At 47.0% G+C, this 22,765-nt stretch overlaps 1 protein-coding gene across 1 annotated transcript in view; it reads right to left on the bottom strand.

Moving 5' to 3' along the window:
* The window catches only part of LOC124038591 (kinesin-like protein KIF19), a 142,255-nt gene that overhangs the window by 39,873 nt on the left and 79,617 nt on the right, over window positions 1-22,765 (bottom strand). The window contains exons 7-8 of the mRNA XM_046354642.1: window positions 3,135-3,281; window positions 2,119-2,241 (exon numbers count right to left, since the gene is read on the bottom strand). Of these exons, the coding sequence (XP_046210598.1) occupies window positions 2,119-2,241; window positions 3,135-3,281 (270 nt within the window). The remainder of the gene's footprint in view (window positions 1-2,118; window positions 2,242-3,134; window positions 3,282-22,765) is intronic.

The following is a 22,765-nucleotide window of genomic DNA, read 5'->3' on the forward strand; positions in this document are numbered from 1 at the left end:
GTCCTCTTCACCTGGAGAGAGAGAACTGTCTTATAACACTGTAATAACATGATGTGGTAGAACACGTTCAGCAGGTTCCTCTTCACCTGGAGAGAGAGAAATGTCTTATAACACTGTAATAACATGATGTGGTAGAACACGTTCAGCAGGTTCCTCTTCACCTGGAGAGAGAGAACTGTCTTATAACACTGTAATAACATGATGTGGTAGAACACATTCAGCAGGGTCCTCTTCACCTGGAGAGAGAGAACTGTCTTATAACACTGTGATAACATGATGTGGTAGAACACATTCAGCAGGGTCCTCTTCACCTGGAGAGAGAGAACGGTCTTATAGCACTGTAACAACATGATGTGGTAGAACACATTCAATAGGGTCCTCTTCACCTGGAGAGAGAGAACATGATGTGGTAGAACACATTCAGCAAGGTCCTCTTCACCTGGAGAGAGAGAACACCTGGAGAGAGATAACTATCTTATAGCACTGTAACAACATGATGTGGTAGAACACATTCAGCAGGGTCCTCTTCACCTGGAGAGAGAACTGTATTATAACACTGTAACAACATGATGTGGTAGAACACATTCAGCAGGTTCCTCTTCACCTGGAGAGAGAGAACTGTCTTATAACACTGTAATAACATGATGTGGTAGAACACAATCAGCAGGTTCCTCTTCACCTGGAGAGAGAGAACTGTCTTATAACACTGTAATAACATGACGTGGTAGAACACATTCAGCAGGTTCCTCTTCACCTGGAGAGAGAGAACTGTCTTATAACACTGTAACAACATGATGTGGTAGAACACATTCAGCAGGGTCCTCTTCACCTGGAGAGAGAAAACTGTTTTATAACACTGTAACAACATGATGTGGTAGAACACATTCAGCAGGGTCCTCTTCACCTGGAGAGAGAGAACACCTGGAGAGAGAGAACTGTCTTATAACACTGTAATAACATGATAACATGATGTGGTAGAACACGTTCAGCAGGTTCCTCTTCACCTAGAGAGAGTGAACTGTCTTATAACACTGTAATAACATGATGTGGTAGAACACATTCAGCAGGATCCTCTTCACCTGGAGAGAGAGAACACCTGGAGAGAGAGAACTGTCTTATAACACTGTAATAACATGATGTGGTAGAACACGTTCAGCAGGTTCCTCTTCACCTGGAGAGAGAGAACTGTCTTATAACACTGTAATAACATGATGTGGTAGAACACATTCAGCAGGGTCCTCTTCACCTGGAGAGAGAGAACTGTCTTATAACACTGTAATAACATGATGTGGTAGGACACATTCAGCAGGGTCCTCTTCACCTGGAGAGAGAAAACTGTTTTATAACACTGTAACAACATGATGTGGTAGAACACATTCAGCAGGGTCCTCTTCACCTGGAGAGAGAGAACACCTGGAGAGAGAGAACTGTCTTATAACACTGTAATAACATGATAACATGATGTGGTAGAACACGTTCAGCAGGTTCCTCTTCACCTGGAGAGAGAGAACTGTCTTATAACACTGTAATAACATGATGTGGTAGAACACATTCAGCAGGATCCTCTTCACCTGGAGAGAGAGAACTGTCTTATAACACTGTAATAACATGATGTGGTAGAACACGTTCAGCAGGTTCCTCTTCACCTGGAGAGAGAGAACTGTCTTATAAGACTGTAATAACATGATGTGGTAGAACACATTCAGCAGGGTCCTCTTCACCTGGAGAGAGAGAACTGCTTATAACACTGTAATAACATGATGTGGTAGAACACATTCAGCAGGGTCCTCTTCACCTGGAGAGAGAGAACTGTCTTATAACACTGTAACAACATGATGTGGTAGAACACATTCAGCAAGAAGGAACCCAGCTGACAATCTATTAAGCCTAATATTGACAGCGTCGTTATAACTGTTATGCTGCAGAGATAACGGAATTTGTAAAGTTGATCTCGGGGTCTAGGGTTACTGTAAAGCACTTTGATAACTGTGTTCATGTAAAAAGGGTTTTTTAAACGACATTTGATTGTTGATTGATTGATTTGAAAAATGATTGATTTGAAAATTCTTGTCTCACACCTCAGCGAAGGAGGGAAATGTTTTGTTGTGTATTACTCACCCGTGTGCGGATACTTTTGGCACGGTCAGCGTAGCTCAGCGTGTTGCGAGACTCCTCGAAGGCCAGGGAGGCGGGGCTAATGTGGGCTATCATCACTGTGCGACTGTTGCCTCCCAACGAGTCCTGTCAATCAAGCACATCAGAACAGGAAGTGAATGAATGCAAGTGGAATGGAGAATAATCCTTCTGAATGATGCAAAAGGACAACAAAAAGTACTGTAGTGTTTTGTTTTGTGTGGTGTGGCATGATGTGGTGTGATGTGATATGGTGTGTGGTGTAGTGTGGTATGGTGTTAGTATAGTGTATTGTTTTGTGTGGTGTGGCATGATGTGGTGTGATGTGATATGGTGTGTGGTGTAGTGTGGTATGGTGTTAGTATAGTGTATTGTTTTGTGTGGTGTGGCATGATGTGGTGTGATGTGATATGGTGTGTGGTGTAGTGTGGTATGGTGTTAGTATAGTGTATTGTTTTGTGTGGTGTGGCATGATGTGGTGTGATGTGATATGGTGTGTGGTGTAGTGTGGTATGGTGTTAGTATAGTGTATTGTTTTGTGTGGTGTGGCATGATGTGGTGTGATGTGATATGGTGTGTGGTGTAGTGTGGTATGGTGTGGTGTGTTGTGGTATGGTGCTAGTATAGTGTATTGTAATCATACAGCACAGCACGTCTTCGATAGGAAAGGGAAAATGGGGGAAACCTAGTCAGTTGTACAACTGAATGCATTCAACTGAAATTTGTCTTCTGCATTTACCCAACCCCTCTGAGTCAGAGAGGTGTGGGGGGCTGCCGTAATCGACATCCACGTCTTCGGCGCCCGGGGTACAGTAGGTTATCTGTCTTGCTCAGGGGCAAAACAACACATTCTGACCTTGTCAGCTCGGGGATTCGATCCAACAACCTTTCGGTTGTTTTCAATTTGTAAGTCGCTCTGGATAAGAGCGTCTGCTAAATGACTTAAATGTAAATGTTAAATGGTTACTGGCTCAACGCTCCAACCACTATGGGTACTGTACCTTCAGCAAGCGCGTCAGCTTGCTGTCCCTGTAGTTGACATATTTGTTACCATGTTTCTCACTCAGGGCGTTGATGCAGTTACCCAGAGCCAGGAGGGAGCGGTTGATGTGGGCCCCTTCTTTTAACCTCTGACCTCTGTTCTGTGTCTGGGAGAGAAAGCAGGTTTACTATCTGGTCTCATGTTTTTATTTAACCTTTATTTAACTAGGCTAGTCAGTTAAGAACAAATTCTTATTTACAATGACGGCCAACCAGTGGGTTAACTGCCTTATTCGGGTGCAGAACGACACCCATCGCTCTAACCACAACATGCCGCCCCACATGTTCCAGAGCATACATTGTGCTGATCACCGACTGAGCAGACTGACTGGTCAACAATTAATAGAGTGGTTATTTAGGATGCAAGGTGATTTTTAGATCAGTCAGTCTGTCTACAAAGTAGTAGACGGCCATTATCTCGGTTTGATGAGTTACAGCCCAGGACAGATACTGCCTATGTTAACCAGCAGAGGGGGCTCTAACCCTCCTTTTCTTTCCTCTGTCGGCAGTTACATTGGAAGAGTTGCAAGTAAAATATCACGCAGCTTTTTAATAACCGCTTATGAGTTACTATGAATGCTCTCAATGTTATAACACATCATACATGTATTATAATGCATTATAAGGGATGTTATTACATATGTACTTTATAGAAAGTGTTACCAGCCTTGGACCAAAACACATCTCACTGACAGAAAACCTCCTATATCTTAAAGAGACCGGTGGCCTATAGGCTATGATACACATCCATAGAAGAGCCTAGCTGGTTAAACGTTCTAAAAGTTTCCATGGTAAATATGTGTTCTCTCCATTCAGGCATGATTGCATGTTTTTGTCATGGTAGCGTACCAAATGGCACCGTATTCCCTGTATAGTACACTACTTTTGACCAGAGCCCTATGGGAAATTGGGTGCTATTTGGGACACATACCATTGTGTTGATGAGGTCTGGCTGTTTTAATATGGACGCTAATCTAAGTGCCTGTAGCTCAGGCCCTGAAGCAAGGATATGCATATTCTTGATACCACTTGAAAGGAAACACTTGGACATTTGTGGAAATGTGAAATGAATGTAGGAAAATATAACACATTAAATCTAGTAAAAGATAATACAAAGAAAAAAACAACCGTTTCTTTTTTGTTTGTACCATCATCTTTGAAATGCAAGACAAAGGCCATAATGTGTAATTCCAGCACAGGTGCAATTTAGATTTTGGCCACTAGATGGCAAGTTCAAAACTCAAACAATAGCATGGTATTATTTCACTGTAATAGCTACTGTAAATTGGAAAGTGCAGTTAGATTAACAGGAATTTAAGATTTCTGCCCATTTCAGATATGTCTATGTCCTGAGAATTTTTTGTGTTACTTACAACCTCATGCTAATCGCATTAGCCTACGTTAGCTCAACCGTCCCATGGGAGACCCACAGACCCTGAATAGTTTTTTAAGCACTTTGCCTAGAGTAGAACGACGACAGGGAACCACAGCAACGAATATGAGAAGAAAACACCTATTATGAAGCATTCAGAGTTCACAGGAGATATTCTAAGTATACAAAATGTGAAAAGACTGGCAACGTTTTTTAAAATTTAACTAGGTCAGTTAAGAACAAATTATGGTGGTCCTGTGTAGCTCAGTTGGTAGAGCATGGCGTTTGTAACGCCAGGGTAGTGGGTTCGATCCCCGGGACCACCCATACGTAGAATGTATGCACACATGACTGTAAGTCGCTTTGGATAAAAGCGTCTGCTAAATGGCATATATTATTATTATTATATTCAATGACGGCCTAGGAACAGTGGGTTAACTGCCTTGTTCAGGGGCAGAACGACAGATTTTGTACTTTGTCAGCGCGGGGATACAATCTTGCAACCTTTCGGTTACTAGTCCAATGCTCTAACCGCTAGGCTACGCTGCCGCCCCAACGTTGGATAACTTTAGTACAGGCCCTATGTTCCTCCAGGAACCAAGAGGATAACTTTAGTACAGGCCCTATGATCCTCCAGGAACCAAGAGGATAACTTTAGTACAGGCCCTATGATCCTCCAGGAACCAAGAGGATAACTTTAGTACATGCCTTATGATCCTCCAGGAACCAAGAGGATAACTTTAGTACAGGCCCTATGTTCCTCCAGGAACCAAGAGGATAACTTTAGTACAGGCCCTATGATCCTCCAGGAACCAAGAGGATAACTTTAGTACAGGCCCTATGATCCTCCAGGAACCAAGAGGATAACTTTAGTACAGGCCCTATGTTCCTCCAGGAACCAAGAGGATAACTTTAGTACAGGCCCTATGATCCTCCAGGAACCAAGAGGATAACTTTAGTACAGGCCCTATGTTCCTCCAGGAACCAAGAGGATAACTTTAGTACAGGCCCTATGATCCTCCAGGAACCAAGAGGATAACTTTAGTACAGGCCCTATGATCCTCCAGGAACCAAGAGGATAACTTTAGTACAGGCCCTATGATCCTCCAGGAACCAAGAGGATAACTTTAGTACAGGCCCTATGATCCTCCAGGAACCAAGAGGATAACTTTAGTACAGGCCCTATGATCCTCCAGGAACCAAGAGGATAACTTTAGTACAGGCCCTATGATCCTCCAGGAACCAAGAGGATAACTTTAGTACAGGCCCTATGATCCTCCAGGAACCAAGAGGATAACTTTAGTACAGGCCCTATGATCCTCCAGGAACCAAGAGGATAACTTTAGTACAGGCCCTATGATCCTCCAGGAACCAAGAGGATAACTTTAGTACAGGCCCTATGATCCTCCAGGAACCAAGAGGATAACTTTAGTACAGGCCCTATGATCCTCCAGGAACCAAGAGTATAACTTTAGTACAGGCCCTATGATCCTCCAGGAACCAAGAGGATAACTTTAGTACAGGCCCTATGATCCTCCAGGAACCAAGAGGATAACTTTAGTACAGGCCCTATGATCCTCCAGGAACCAAGAGGATAACTTTAGTACAGGCCCTATGATCCTCCAGGAACCAAGAGGATAACTTTAGTACAGGCCCTATGATCCTCCAGGAACCAAGAGGATAACTTTAGTACAGGCCCTATGATCCTCCAGGAACCAAGAGCATTAAGTATAAGGTTTATAGTAAATGTGTCATTTACTGTGTCACAAACATCCCAAACTAGTTCACAAGACATTAGCGGCATCCCAAATGGAATCATATTTCCTATGTAGAGCACTACTTTTTGACCCATAGATCAAAAGTAGTGCACTATAGGGAATAGGGTGCCATTTGGGATGCAGACATTCTGTTGCCAGTATTGGCGTCACTCCAACTGTAATCTGTTCAACAAAAGTAACCAGCACCATAAAACTGTGCTATAGATGTCACGGTAAAGTTACAGCACCATCCCTCAGAGAGAGAGACATGGCTTAATGTGAGCTCTCACATTTTCAACATGTTTTCTTTTTACAAAAGGATAGATTTGGAGTTTGATAAATTTGGATTTTTCAACAGGTACATATGCAGGATGCTACACTCCACAGCATGGCCTTCGCTCCAGATCAAAACTACAAACCTAGAGCCAAATTTTGACCAAAATTAACCAGAGAGATTACTGCTTCCAAGGTTTTATTTTTCCAAGCTAAACGGAGGGTGTTCTAACCAACAAACAGCAGAGACCTGAGGACACCATTCCAACCTGGAACTGAGTCAGAAACAAATTCATTTAGCACTACGGTGTGAAGTAAAAGGCCTTTGGGCCCAACAAGTGTCAGGAGTCTTTGAAGCATCATCTGAAGCCCCTCCTGCTGTTCAAAGACCATTCCCTGGCATTTTATACAAGAAATCTGCATCCAGAAATAAAAGCTTCTCCCAAGTGGCTGTGACACTTACTCCCATTGCCTGCTGCACTGCTGCTTGGATTTCACCTGGCGATCTGTTCACCGTCTGCCCTGGCCTGTCTCCCCCTGTCTGGTACAGGTACTTCCACCACACTCACCCCTCTCTCCCTGGTCTGTCTCCCCTTGTCTGGTACAGGTACCTCCACCACACTCACCCCTCTCTCCCTGGCCTGTCTCCCCTGTCTGGTACAGGTACCACCACCACACTCACCCCTCTCTCCCTGGTCTGTCTCCCCCTGTCTGGTACAGGTACCTCCACCACACTCACCCCTCTCTCCCTGGCTTGTCTCCCCGTCTGGTACAGGTACCTCCACCACACTTACCCCTCTCTCCCTGGTCTGTCTCCCCCTGTCTGGTACAGGTACTTCCACCACACTCACCCCTCTCTCCCTGGCCTGTCTCCCCCTGTCTGGTACAGGTACCTCCACCACACTCACACCTTTCTCCCTGGTCTGTCTCCCCCTGTCTGGTACAGGTACCTCCACCACACTCACCCCTCTCTCCCTGGTCTGTCTCCCCCTGTCTGGTACAGGTACTTCCACCACACTCACACCTCTCTCTCTGGCCTGTCTCCCCCTGTCTGGTACAGGTACCTCCACCACACTCACACCTTTCTCCCTGGTCTGTCTCCCCCTGTCTGGTACAGGTACCTCCACCACACTCACCCCTCTCTCCCTGGCCTGTCTCCCCCTGTCTGGTACAGGTACCTCCACCACACTCACACCTTTCTCCCTGGTCTGTCTCCCCCTGTCTGGTACAGGTACCTCCACCACATTCACCCCTCTCTCCTGAGCTATCGCTCACCTCCAGCACACACACACTTTTGGGGCGAGTGAATCTGAACTTACAATGGCTAGCCCCAAGTCGTTATATATTTAAAAATGTTCTTGTGCATTTTGCTATTTTCCTCATGACTCCTGCATACTTCTTTCCCAACCGTGGGACAGACTGTTTGTTCCCACACTCGGGACTCTGACTCAATTGGTTACACAGACTTTTGGCCTCCCATCCCATTCTAACCACCTCTCGCCGGCTTTGTATTCATGTTACCTGATGAAATTGCTGTACAATATGATGTTGTTGCCATCTGATGTACTGCACCTGCCCGCCCATCCAGCATCACTACTCTGGACAGTTCTGACTTAGAATATGTGGACAACTACAAATACCTAGGTGTCTGGTTAGACTGTAAACTCTCCTTCCAGACATCAAACATCTCCAATCCAAAGTTAAATCTATAAATCGGCTTCCTATTTTACAACAAAGCATCCTTCACTCATGCTGCCAAACATACCCTCGTAAAACTGACCATCCTACCGATCCTCGATTTAGGCGATGTAATTTACAAAATAGCCTCCAATACCCTACTCAATAAATTGGATGCAGTCTATCAGTGTCATCCGTTTTGTCACCAAAGCCCCATACCAAAGCCCCATATACTACTCACCACTGCGACCTGTATGCTCTCGTTGGCTGGCCCTCGCTTCATTCTCGTCGCCAAACCCACTGGCTCCAGGTCATCTACAAGACCCTGCTAGGTAAAGTCCCCCCTTATCTCAGCTCGCTGGTCACCATAGCAGCACCCACCTGTAGCACGCGCTCCAGCAGGTATATCTCTCTGGTCACCCCCAAAACCAATTGTTCCTTTGGCTGCCTCTCCTTCCAGTTATCTGCTGCCAATGACTGGAACGAGCTATACAAATCTCTGAAACTGGAAACACTCATCTCCCTCACTAGCTTTAAGCACCAACTGTCAGAACAGCTCACAGATTACTGCACCTGTACATAGCCCATCTATAATTTAGCCCAAAGAACTACCTCTTCCCCTACTGTATTTATTTATTTCGCTCCTTTGCACCCCATTATTTCTCTCTACTTTGCACATTCTTCCACTGCAAATATACCATTCCGGTGTTTTACTTGCTATATTATATTTACTTCGCCTCCATGGCATTTTTTGCCTTTACCTCCCTTATCTCACCTCATTTGCTCACATTGTACATAGACTTATTTTTATACTGTATTATTGACTGTATGTTTGTTTTACTCCATGTGTAACTCTGTGTTGTTGCACATGTTAAACTGCTTTGCTTTATCTTGGCCAGGTCACAGTTGTAAATGAGAACTTGTTCTCAACTTGCCTACCTGGTTAAATAAAGGTGAAATAAATCAAATAAAAAATCTGCTTCACTGATTTCTGCTCTCGTAAAAGCCTGGGTTCTGCATGTTAACAATAGAAACTTATCACCTAAAATGGATCAATTGAAAGTGTGGGTTCACTGCTCCAAAACAGATGTGTTGTTCATTACTAAGACGTGGTTAAGGAAGACTATTTTTAATACTGATGTTAACCTTTCTGATGTTAACCTTTTTCGGCAAGACAGATCTTCCAAAGGTGGTGGATTGGCAACCTTTACCAAGGATCACCTTCAGTGCTCGGTTGTCTCCACCAAGTCTGTCACCAAACAATTTGATTTGCTGGTTTTAAACATTAAACTTTCAAATAGCACTTTGTTGACTGTTGCTGGGTGTTATCGTACTCCATCAGCATCGGCCTGTACCCTACCTGCCCTAAGCTCTCTCCTGGCCCCTTACACTAAGTTTGAATTTGTCCTGCTAGGTGACCTAAACTGGGACATGCTTAAACCACCTGACCAAGTCATAAAGCGATGGGACTCCCTAAATCTTTCTTAGATTATTTCCAATCCCACAAGGTATGACTCCAAACACCCAGAAAAGGCTACTCTCCTCAATGTTATCTTCACAAATAATCCTGATAGGTATCAGTCTGGTGTTTTCTGTAATGATCTTATCACTGTTTTACATTCTGTGTTCATAGTGGCTGCCTAGTGAAACGACCTGTCCTGATTTCACATAGACGCTTGCTAAAAAAACTTGAATTAGCAAGCCTTCCTTCATGAACTGGCCTCTGTAAAATGGTATAGAATCAGTTCGATCCCCTCTGTCAAAGACTTTTGGATCTTCTTTTTTGATATTTTCAGTGGTGTTGTTAACTTCTTATGGGCAGGTGGGACGGTGGCGTCTTATCTGAGGACAGTGTCCCGCATACAAAACCATGAAAAACATATTTCAACCAGGCAGGTGCGACACGAAAGTCAGAAATAGCGATATAATAAATGACTTACCTTTGATGATCTTCTTCTGTTGGCACTCCAAAAGGTCCCAGTTACATCACAAATAGTCATTTTGTTCGATAATGTGCTTCTATATGTCATAAAAACTCAGTTTAGCTGGCGAGCTTTGGTCAATAATCCACCCAGTTTCCCTCCATCAAAATGAATCCCAAACGTTACCAATAAACTTTTCCAATAAAGTCAAACAACGTTTATAATCAAACCTTAGGTACCCTTATACGCAAATAAACAATACAATTTAAGACAGAGAATTGTTATTGTCTTTACCGGAGAAAAATACCAAAGAACGCGCTCTCATTCATACGCTTGGAAACACTACAGCCAAAATGGGAGCCACCTAGAAAAACTACATTTTCTGCCTCATTTTTCCAAAAACTAGCCTGAAACTCATTCTAAAGACTGTTGACATCTAGTGGAAGCCCTAGGAACTGCAATCTGGGAGGACTTTGCCTTATAATCAAAGTGACAGCCATTGAAAATAGTGGTAGGCTGAATTGCTTTGGGGTGGGGTGGGGCCTGCCATATCAGTTCTGACATTATTTTAACATTTTCAGAAGCTTTAGATTGTTTTCTATCCCAATCGACCAAATATATGCATATCCTAGCTTCTGGGCCTGAGTAACAGGCAGTTTACTTTGGGCATGCTTTTCATCCGGATGTGAAAATACTGCCCCCTACCCAAGAGAGATGAACAAACAAGCCCCCATTGTCAGGACCCGGTTACGAACCCGGGTCTCCAGAGTGAGAAACAGTCACTTAACCAACTGAGCCACGAATAGTCAGCAGAACCCAGAAGATGAGGCAGACACAGCAGTACTTGAGACGGTGTATTTAATGAAGTAAAAAGTGAAGTCCTTCAGGAAAACATGTAACTCCACAACCTCAAAAGGAATTCCACAAGAACAAAGGTAATCCTCCAAGACAAAAAGGAAAATCCACAAGGTGGTAGGTAGGACAGCGGAGTCAATCACCACCTTCCGGAGACACCTGAAACCCCACCTCTTTAAGGAATACCTAGGATAGGTTAAGTAATCCCTCTCACCCCACCCCCCCCCTAAGTTTTAGATGCACTATTGTTAAGTGACTGTCCCACTGGATGTCATAAGGTGAATGCACCAATTTGTAAGTCGCTCTGGATAAGAGCGTCTGCTAAATGACTTAAATGTAAATGTAAATGTATAGCATAAAAAGCCTCAAAAGATACTCAAAAATAAATAAACAAGAACAAAAAAACAGAATTCCACAAGAGAGTCCACCGGGATCAACAAGAGTTCACAGAAAACTAGGGCTGGGTGCTAACATACAAACACAGAGCAAAGAACTGAGGAAAACTAAGGGTTTAAATACAATCAGGGGAAACGAGGCACAGGTGCAAATAATAATGGGGATCAAGGGAAAACAAAAGGTCAAAAAGCACAATGGGGGCATCTAGTGACCAAAAACCGGAACAACCCTGGCCAAATCCTGACAGAATCCCCCCCCCCTAGGAACGGCTCCTGACGTTCCTACCAGCTCTCTCGGGGTGGAGGGCCCTGAACTGTCGAATGAGGTCAGGGTCCAGTATGTCTTTGGCAGGAACCCAGGAGCGCTCCTCGGGACCGTAGCCTTCCCAGTCCATCAGATACTGCCAGGACCGCTGCACCCGGCGGGAATCCAGTATCCGATGGACGGTATAAGCCGGCTGGCCTCCAATGACACGAGGCGGAGGGGGAGGTCTGTCTGCCGGGACAAGGGGAGAAAAAACAACAGGTTTTAATAAGGAAATGTGAAACGTGGGATTAATCTTAAGGGATCTGGGTAAGTGTAGGCGATAAGATAAACTCTCCTGGCAACCTTAAAGGGACCGATGTATTTTTGGGACAGCTTGCGAGACTCCACCCGTAGTGGTAAGTCTCTTGTGGAGAGCCAGACTCTCTGGCCGGGGCGCAGGGTAGGCCCGGGACGGCGACGTCTGTTGGCTTGTTGTTGGTACCTCTGTGAGGAACGCATAAGATTAAGACGGGTCTTCCTCCACATAAGCCGACAGCGTCTGACGAACTTCAAGGCTGAAGGCACTCTGACTTCTGCCTCCTGGTCCGGGAACAATGGAGGGGCATAGCCAAACTGACACTCGTGCGGGGACATACCAGTGGAGGAGCGCAAGGTGTTGTGCGCATATTCGGCCCAAACAATGAGTCATACATCGGAGGGTGGTTTCCAGCTCTTGATTCATCCTCTCTGTTTGGCCGTTGGACTCCGGATGGTACCCTGAAGATAGACTGGCAGAAGCCCCCATGAGTTGGCAGAAGGCCTTCCAAAACCTTGAGGCGAACTGGGGACCTCTGTCAGAAACCATATCTTCAGGAATGCCGAAGCCTCGAAACACATGATTAATTACCAACTCAGCCGTTTCCTTGGCAGAAGGTAACTTAGTCAGAGGGACGAACCTGGCCGCCTTTGAAAACCTGTTGATTATGACTAGGATAGTAGTATTGCCATGTGATGGAGGATGGCCAGTAATAAAGTCCAACGAGATATGGGACCAGGGTCTGTGGGGAACAGGTAAAGGGTGAAGGAGTCCTTGAGGGCGAAGGTGAGAAGATTTGCCCTGGCAGCACACGGGGCAGGCATTGACGAAAGTGGCAACGTCTTCTCTTATGGTAGGCCACCAGAACTTACGCTGGATGAACTCCAAGGTGCGACCTACGCCCGGGTGACAGGTGAGGCGAGAGGAGTGCCCCCACAGAAGGACCTGAGTCCTCACTGCCTTGGGTACAAACAACCGATTAGCAGGACCTCCTTTCGGGTCCGGTTCGATAGCTTGAGCTCGTCTCACGGTATCCTCAACTTGCCAAGAGATCGGAGCCACGATCTTAGCAGCAGGAAGGACAGGCATGTCCGTTTCATCTCGAATGGCAGGAGCGTAGACTCGGGACAGGGCATCCGGTTTGAGATTCTTCAACCCGGGCCGATAGGTGAGGATAAACTGGAATCGATTGAAGAAAAGAGACCATCTAGCTTGTCTAGAGTTCAACCGCTTCGCCTGCTGGATATACTCCAGATTTTTGTGGTCCGTAAGCACTTGAAACGGGTGAGAAGCCCCCTCGAGCCAGTGTCTCCATTCCTTCAATGCCATCTTAACCGCTAGGAGTTCACGATCCCCCACATCGTAGTTCCTCTCAGCCGGGGTAAGCCGGTGTGAGAAGAAAGCGCACGGATGAAGCTTCTTGTCTTCACCCCTCTGAGACAGGACAGCTCCAACACCAACCTCTGAGGCGTCTACCTCCACCACAAACGGTTCATCCGTAGTCGGTAGTATCAGGATGCGAGCAGAGAGGACGCGCTGCTTGAGTCCTTGGAAGGCCGTCTCAGCTTCTCTTCCCCACAAAAACCTTGCATTGCCACCCTTGGTTAAAGCTGAGAGAGGGGCTGCCACCAAGCTGAAGTTCTTGATGAACTTGCGGTAAAAGTTTGTGAAGCCCAGGAAAAGCTGAACTTCCTTAACAGATTTGGGGGTGGGCCAATCCGCTACCGCCCCTACCTTCCTGGGGTCCATTTGGACTCGACCGGGTTCCACTACAAATCCCAGGAATTGTACTCGGGATGAATGGAATTCACATTTTTCCGGCTTAACGTACAGATGGCTGTCTAGGAGGCGTTTGAGTACTTGTTTGACATGCTTTGTCTGTTCTTGAAGAGAGCTCGAAAAGATGACGATGTCATCCAAGTAAACGAACACAAATATGTTAAGCATATCCCTAAGCAGATCGTTTATGAGCGCTTGGAACACCGCTGGGGCGTTGGTCAGGCCGAAGGGCATCACCAAGTATTCATAGTGACCAGTAGGCGTGTTGAAAGCGGTCTTCCACTCGTCACCAGGTCTGATCCGCACAAGATGGTATGCGTTCCGCAGGTCAAGCTTAGTGAAAACAACTGCTTCCTGGAGCAGCTCGAAGGCTGTGGCCATAAGGGGTAGCGGGTAACGGTTACGGACGGTTATGGCATTGAGTCCCCGGTAGTCGATGCAAGGACGTAATCCACTGTCTTTCTTGGCCACAAAGAAAAACCCTGCTCCCGCCGGGGAGGTGGATGGACGCATGAGGCCTGCTTCCAGAGCGTCCTTTATGTAGGTATCCATAGCAGCTCGTTCGGGTGGAGATAGGGAAAAGATCCGACCCCTGGGGGTCAAGTGCCCGGAAACAGTTCGATGGGGCAATCATAAGGTCTATGGGGTGGTAGCATGGTGGCCCTCTGTTTGCTAAATACCAGTTTGAGGTCATGGTAACACTCGGGAACTCGGGTCAGGTGGATGGATTCTAAAGACTCGGGAGTAGAACTCGGGGAATTCGGGAAAATACAAGTAGCTTGGCACGTAGGACCCCACTGCTTGATAGTGCCCACAGACCAGTCGATGTGAGGGTTATGGCTGTGAAGCCAGGGGTATCCAAGGGCGAGAGGGAACTCGGAACAGGAGATCAAATGAAAGTTCATCAATTCCTGGTGTTGTGAAACTGAAAGTCGCAAGGAGGTAGTGACATGAGTGACAAGTCCAGATCCCAAAGGGCTTCCATCCAATGTAGTAACCCTCATGGGGTCAATTAGAGGTTCAGAGGGAACGCCATTCTCCTTCGCCCAGACACCATCCATGAAGTTACCTGCGGCTCCAGAGTCTACCAAGGCTTGAAGGTGAAGCTTGTGGTTGTCCCAGGAAGGGGTGACTGGAATGAGCAGACGGGAGTTGGGCGGATGGGAGGAGGTTATGTTTCCCGTTACAGTTCCCCCCGGTCTGTACGGGACAGAGCGTTTCCCTGGAGCCCGGGACACGTGGAACGGAAATGGCCCGGTTTGCCGCAATATAGACAGCTTCGCTCCCTCGTCCGGCGGTCTCTCTCAGCCTGGGAGATGCGTCCAATCTGCATGGGTTCCGGTGGAGCCAGCGAGGATAAAGGTGGGGACTCTGAGCTGGGACTGATAGGGGCTAGAGGTCTACGGTTGAGTTCTCTCTCTCTCAGACGCTGGTCAATGCGTGAGGCCAACTTGATCAGGGACTCGAGATTGTCCGGTGGTTCCCGAGTGGCCAGTTAATCTTGGATAGTGTCGGAAAGGCCTTTCAGAAAGCACACCGTGAGCGCCTCGTTGTTCCAGCCACTCGCTGCTGCCACCGTGCGGAACTGGATGGCATAGTCCGTCACGCTGCACCGACCTTGGTGGAGAGTCAGGAGCTGTTTGGCTGAGTCAGGACCACTGCTTGGGCCTTGAAACACTCATTTGAATTCCTCAGCAAAGGCAGAGTAGCTGGCACAGCAGGAACTATGGGCATCCCACACAGCAGTAGCCCAGACAGCAAGGTGATGATATATGCGATCTTAGATCGGTCGGTGGGGAACGACGAGGGTTGCAGCTCAAAGGAGAGAGAACATTGGGTGAGAAACCCTTTACAAGCACTTGGATCACCTGAGAACCGTTGGGGAGGTGGAAGACTAGGTTCAGCCAGGGGGTTAACTGCCATGGGTACCTGAATCTGAGGTACTGGGACGGGAACTGTTGCCGGGGTAAGTCGATCAGATATCTGCTTTATGGAAGTCAGCATCTCCGACAGAAGATGAGAATGTCTAGCCATTAAGGCCTCTTGCTGAACCAGGGCAGCTTCGTGGCGTTGGACAGTCTCCTGGTGGTGGGACAGCATGGCAACAAGGTCCTGGGAACTGGCTGCCTCTGGGTTCATTTTTGGCTCTGTGTTTCTGTCAGGACCCGGTTACGAACCCGGGTCTCCGGAGTGAGAAACAGTCACTTAACCAACTGAGCCACGAATAGTCAGTAGAACCCAGAAGATGAGGCAGACACAGCAGTACTTGAGACGGTGTATTTAATGAAGTAAAAAGTGAAGTCCTTCAGGAAAACATGTAACTCCACAACCTCAAAATTAATTCCACAAGAACAAAGGTAATCCTCCAAGACAAAAAGGAAAATCCCCAAGGTGGTAGGTATAGCATAAAAAGCCTCAAAAGATACTCAAAAATAAATAAACAAGAACAAAAAAAACAGAATTCCACAAGAGAGTCCACCGGGATCAACAAGAGTTCACAGAAAACTAGGGCTGGGTGCTAACATACAAACACAGAGCAAAGAACTGAGGAAAACTAAGGGTTTAAATACAATCAGGGGAAACGAGGCACAGGTGCAAATAATAATGGGGATCAAGGGAAAACAAAAGGTCAAAAAGCACAATGGGGGCAAATCCTGACACCCATGAAGAAAATTATCATAAAAAACAGTTTCAACCCCTGGTTCGACCATGATCTTGCAGAGTCACTCCACCTCAATAATTGCATATTGGAGAAAGGCTCGGCACACACATACTCAAGCTGCCTGGCTATAGTACAGACAAATGAGAAATAAGTGCACTCAGGCTATCCGGATGGCCAAAGTTAGTTACTTAAAGGAGCAGTTCTAACCCCAAGAAGTTCAAGAAAATGGTTAAAGACCTGGAGAATAAACCCTCCTCACAGCTGCCCATGTCCCTTAATGTTGATGATGTGGTTGTTACTGACAAGAAGCACATGGCTGAGATCTTTAATCATCACTTCATTAAGTCAGGACTCCTATTTGACTCAGCCATGCCTGCTTGCCCGTCCAACATTTCCTCATCTCCCACCCCTTCCAAAGCGACTATCCCTGATGCTTCTCCCTCTTTTTCCCTGCAGGCAGTGACTGAATCTGAGGTGCCAACTGAGCTCCTTAAACTTGACCCCAAAAAAACATCTGGGTCAGATGGTTTAGAGCCGTTCTTCTTTAAGGTTGCTGCCCCTATCGTCGCCAAGCCTGTCTCTCCTTTCTGGGGAGGTTCTTATTGCTTGGAAGGAAGCCACAATTATTCCTTTATTTAAACTCTTTCAGCTAGGGGGCACTATTTTTATGTTTGGAAAAATAACGTTCCCAAAGTAAATGGCCTATTTCTCAGGCCCATATTCTAGAATATGCATATAATTGACAGATTGTGATAGAAAACACTCTAAAGTTTCCAAAACTGTCAAAATATTGTCTGTGAGTATAACAGAACTGATATTACAAGTGAAAACCTGAGGAAAATCAAAACAGGAAGTGGCTTCTATTTTGAAAGCTCCATGGTCTATAGCCTGCCTTTGCTCCATTTAAAGGGATATCAACCAGATTCCTTTTCCTATCGCTTCCTGAAGGTGTCAACAGTCTTTAGACATAGTTTCAGGCTTTTATTTTGAAAAATGAGCGAGAAAGAACAGGTGATCGCATGAGTTTTGCTTGCGCAACAGAGCTTGGGCAGCCATTGTCTCCCCCTCTCCTACTGAAAAAGACAGTCGCGGTTGATATACACTGCTCAAAAAATAAAGGGAACACTAAAATAACACATCCTAGATCTGAATGAATGAAATATTCTTATTAAATATTTTTTTCTTTACATAGTTGAATGTGCTGACAACAAAATCACACAAAAATGATCAATGGAAATGAATTCAACAACCCATGGAGGTCTGGATTTGGAGCCACACAAAATTAAAGTGGAAAACCACACTACAGGCTGATCCAACTTTGATGTAATGTCCTGAAAACAAGTCAAAATGAGGCTCAGTAGTGTGTGTGGCCTCCACATGCCTGTATGATCTACCTACAATGCCTGGGCATGCTCCTGATGGGGTGGCGGATGGTCTCCTAAGGGATCTCCTCCCAGACCTGGACTAAAGCATCCGCCAACTCCTGGACAGTCTGTGGTGCAATGTTGGTGGATGGAGCGAGATATGATGTCCCAGATGTGCTCAATTGGAATCAGGTCTGGGGAACGGGTGGGCCAGTCCATAGCATCAATGCCTTCCTCTTGCAGGAACTTCTGACACTCCAGCCCATGAGGTCTAGCATGGTCTTGCATTTGGAGGAACCCAGGGCCAACCGCACCAGCATATGGTCTCACAAGGGGTCTGAGGATCTGATCTCGGTACCTAATGGCAGTCAGGCTACCTCTGGCGAGCACATGGAGGGCTGTGCGGCCCCCCAAAGAAATGCCACCCCACACCATGACTGATCCACCGCCAAACCGGTCATGCTGGAGGATGTTGCAGGCAGCAGAACGTTCTCCACGGCGTCTCCAGACTCTGTCACGTCTGTCACATGTGCTCAGTGTGAACCTGCTTTCATCTGTGAAGAGCACAGGGCGCCAGTGGCGAATTTGCCAATCTTGGTGTTCTCTGGCAAATGCCAAACGTCCTGCACGGTGTTGGGGTCCTCCTGCTCCTCCTTGCACAAAGGCGGAGGGAGCGGTCCTGCTGCTGGGTTGTTGCTGAGTTGTCGTGACTGTGGGTTTCTGAACATAACGCGCCAAACAAACGGAGGTATTTTTATTGTGTAACTTGGGAGTCTCGTGAATGAAAACATCCGAAGATCATCAAAGGTAATCGATTCATTTTATTGCTTTTCTGATTTTCGCGACCAAGCTACTTTGATGCTAGGTGTTCATAATGTTTTGTCTAGTGATCGATAAACTTACACAAACGCTTGGATTGCTTTCGCTGTAAAGCATATTTTCAAAATCTGACAAGACAGGTGGATTAACAAAGAGCTAAGCTGTGTTTTGCTATATTGCACTTGTGATTTCATGAATATAAATATTTTTAGTAATATTATTTGAATGTGACGCTCTACAATTCAGCGGTTGTTGATGACAATTATCCCGCTAACGGGATGGGTAGCGTCAAGAAGTTAAAAGGGGAGATCAAGCTTACAGATATCTAGTCCAACGCTCTGACCACTTGCCTCTCATTGCACTCCACGAGGAGCCTGCCTGTTACGCAAATACAGTAAGAAGCCAAGGTAAGTTGCTAGCTAGCATTAAACTTATCTTATAAAAAACAATCAATCAATCAATCATAATCACTAGTTAACTACAAATGGTTGATGATATAGTTTATCTAGTGTGTCCTGCATTGCATATAATCGATAAGATGCGCATTCGTGAAAAAGAACTGTCGTTGCTCCAACATGTACCTAACCATAAACACCAATGCCTTTCTTAAAATCAATACACAGAAGTATATATTTGTAAACCTGCATATTTAGCTAAAAGAAATCCAGGTTAGCAGGCAATATTAACCAGGCAAAATTGTGTCACTTCTCTTGCGTTCATTGCACGCAGAGTCAGGGTATATGCAACAGTTTGGGCAGCCTGACTCGTTGCGAACTAATTTGCCAGAATTTTATGTAATTATGACATAACATTGAAGGTTTTACAATGTAACAGGAACATTTAGACGTATGGATGCCACCCGTTAGATAAAATACATAACGGTTCCATATTTCACTGAAATAATAATCGTTTTGTTTTCGTTATTATAGTTTCCAGATTCGATCATATTAATGACCAAAGGCTTGTATTTCTGTGTGTTATTATGTTATAATTAAGTCTATGTGTCACGCCCTGACCTTAGTATTCTTTGTTTTCTTCAGTCCGGAGTTGCCACTCAGTCCGGAGCTACCCCTCAGTCCAGTGGGGCCCTTTAGTAGGGTTGCCAGTCCTAGCTTGGCGGCGAGGGTCGCCGTTCCTACGAGGCCACAAAAGCAGGACTAAGACTATGGTGGAGTGGGGTCCACGTCCAGCACCCGAGCCTACGCCGTGAAAGAAGCCCACCCGGACCCTCCCCTTTAGATTAGGTTTTGCGGGCGGAGTCCGCACCTTTGTGGGGGGGTACTGTCACGCTCTGACTTTAGTATTCTTTGTTTTCTTTATTATTTTGGTTAGGTCAGGGTGTGACATGGGTGATATGTGTGCTTTTGTCTTATTCTAGGGTGTTTGTACTGTCTAGGGGTTTTTGTAGATTAATGGGGTTGTTTTCATCTAGGTGTTTATGTTGGTCTATGGTTGCCTAGATTGGTTCTCAATTAGAGGCAGGTGTTTATCGTTGTCTCTGATTGGGAACCATATTTAGGCAGCCATCTTCTTTGGGTATTTCGTGGGTTATTGTCTATGTTATGTTGCACGTTAGCACATTGTTTATATAGCGGTCACGTTCATCTTATCGTTTTGTTGTTTTGTTTAAGTGTTTTTCGTGTTCTTTCTGGAATAAAGAAGAATGTATTCTAACCACGCTGCGCTTTGGTCCCCTCCATATGACGACCGTGACAGAATAACCCACCAACAATGGACCAAGCAGCATGGTAATGGACAGCAGCAGCAATCAAAGGACGTCTGGACTTGGGAGGTGATTCTGGACGGCAAAGGACCCTGGGCACAGCCAGGGGAATATCGCCGTCCAAAAGCAGAGCTGGAGGCAGCGAAAGCAGAGAGGCGCCGGTATGAGGAGGCAGCACGGCGGCGCGGCTGGAAGCCCGAGTGGCAGCCCCAAAAATGTATTGGGGGAGGGCACACGGGGGGTGTGGCGAAGTTAGGTGGGAGACCTGCGCCAGCTCCCCGTGCTTACCGTGGAGAGAGAGGGCGTCGTACCGGGCAGGCACCGTGTTATGCTGTGGAGCGCACGGTGTCCCCAGTGCGTGTGCATAGCCTGGTGCGGTACATTCCAGCTCCTCGTATCGGCCGGGCTAGAGTGGGCATCGAGCCAGGTGCCATGAAGCCGGCTCTACGCATCTGGTCTCCAGTGCGTCTCCTCGGGCCGGCATACATGGCACCAGCCTTACGCAAAGTGTCCCCGGTTTGCCTGCACAGCCCAGTGCGGGCTATTCCCCCTCGCCGCACTGGCCTGGCTACGGGAAGCATTCAACCAGGTAAGGTAGGGCAGGCTCGGTGCTCCAGATCTCCAGTGCGCCTTCTCGGTCCGGTCTATCCGGTGCCATCTCCACGCTTCAGCCCTCCGGTGGCAGCCCCCTGCACCGGGCTTCCTGTGCGTCGCCAGAGCCCAGTTCTCCCTGTTCCTCCTCCCCGCACTCGCCTTGAGGTGCATATCCTCGGCCCAGTACCACCAGTGCCGGCACCACGTACCAGGCCTACAGTTCGCCTCATCTGTCCTGAGCTGCTAGTCTCTCGTCTGTCCTGAGACGCCAGAGTCTCCTGTCTGTCCTGAGCCGCTAGAGTCTCCCGTCTCTCCTGAGCTGCTAGAGTCTCCCGTCTGTCCTGAGCTGCTAGAGTCTCCCGTCTGTCCTGAGCTGCTAGAGTCTCCCGTCTGTCCTGAGCTGCTAGAGTCTCCCGTCTGTCCTGAGCTGCTAGAGTCTCCCGTCTGTCCTGAGCTGCTAGAGTCTCCCGTCTGTCCTGAGCTGCTAGAGTCTCTCGTCTGTCCTGAGCTGCTAGAGTCTCCCGTCTGTCCTGAGCTGCTAGAGCGGCCAGTCTGTCCTGAGCCGTCAGTCAGCCAGGAGCTGCCAGAGCCGTCAGTCAGCCAGGACCTGCCAGAGCCGTCAGTCAGCCAGGACCTGCCAGAGCCTTCAGTCAGCCAGGACCTGCCAGAGCCGTCAGCCAGCCTGGACTTGCCAGAGCCGTCAGCCAGCCAGGAGCTGTCAGCCAGCCTGAAGCTACCCCTCAGTCCAGAGCTGCCCTTCAGTCCGGAGCTGCCCTTCAGTCCGGAGCTGCCACTCAGTCCGGAGCTGCCACTCAGTCCGGAGCTGCCACTTAGTTCGGAGCTGCCACTCAGTCCGGAGTTGCCACTCAGTCCGGAGCTGCCACTCAGTCCAGTGGGGCCCTTTAGTAGGGTTGCCAGTCCTAGGTTAGCGGCGAGGGTCGCCGTTCCTACGAGGCCACAAAAGCAGGACTAAGACTATGGTGGAGTGGGGCCCACGTCCAGCACCCGAGCCTACGCCGTGAAAGAAGCCCACCCGGACCGTCCCCGTTTTGCGGGCGGAGTCCGCACCTTTGTGGGGGATACTGTCACGCTCTGACCTTAGTATTCTTTGTTTTCTTTATTATTTTGGTTAGGTCAGGTTGTGATATGTGTGTTTTTGTCTTATTCTAGGGTGTTTTGCACTGTCTAGGAGTTTTTGTAGATGTATTTCATCTAGGTGTTTATGTTGGTGTATGGTTGCCTAGAGTGGTTCTCAATTAGAGGCAGGTGTTTATCGTTGTCTCTGATTGGGAACCATATTTAGGCAGCCATCTTCGTTGGGTATTTCGTGGGTTATTGTCTATGTTATGTTGCACGTTAGCACATTGTTTATATAGCGGTCACGTTCATTGTATCGTTTTGTTGTTTTGTTTAAGTGTTCTTCCTGAAATAAAGAAGAATGTATTCTAACCACCCTGCGCTTTGGTCCCCATACGACGATCGTGACACTATGATTTGATAGAGCAGTCTGACTGAGCGATGGTAGGCACCAGCAGGCTCGTAAGCATTCATTCAAACAGCACTTTTGTGCGTTTTGCCAGCAGCTCTTCACAATGCTTCAAGCATTGTGCTGTTTATGACTTCAAGCCTATCAGTTCCCGAGATTAGGCTGGTGTAACCAATGTGAAATTACTAGCTAGTTAGCGGGGTGCGCACTAATAGCGTTTCAAACGTCACTCGCTCTGAGACTTGGAGTAGTTGTTCCCCTTGCGATGGGTAATGATGCTTCGAGGGTGGCTGTTGTCGATGTGTTCCTGGTTCGAGCCCAAGTAGGGGCAAGGAGAGGGACGGAAGCTA

Source organism: Oncorhynchus gorbuscha, linkage group LG06 (assembly GCF_021184085.1).
Source record: "Oncorhynchus gorbuscha isolate QuinsamMale2020 ecotype Even-year linkage group LG06, OgorEven_v1.0, whole genome shotgun sequence".
NCBI classification, from domain to species: Eukaryota; Metazoa; Chordata; class Actinopteri; order Salmoniformes; family Salmonidae; genus Oncorhynchus; species Oncorhynchus gorbuscha.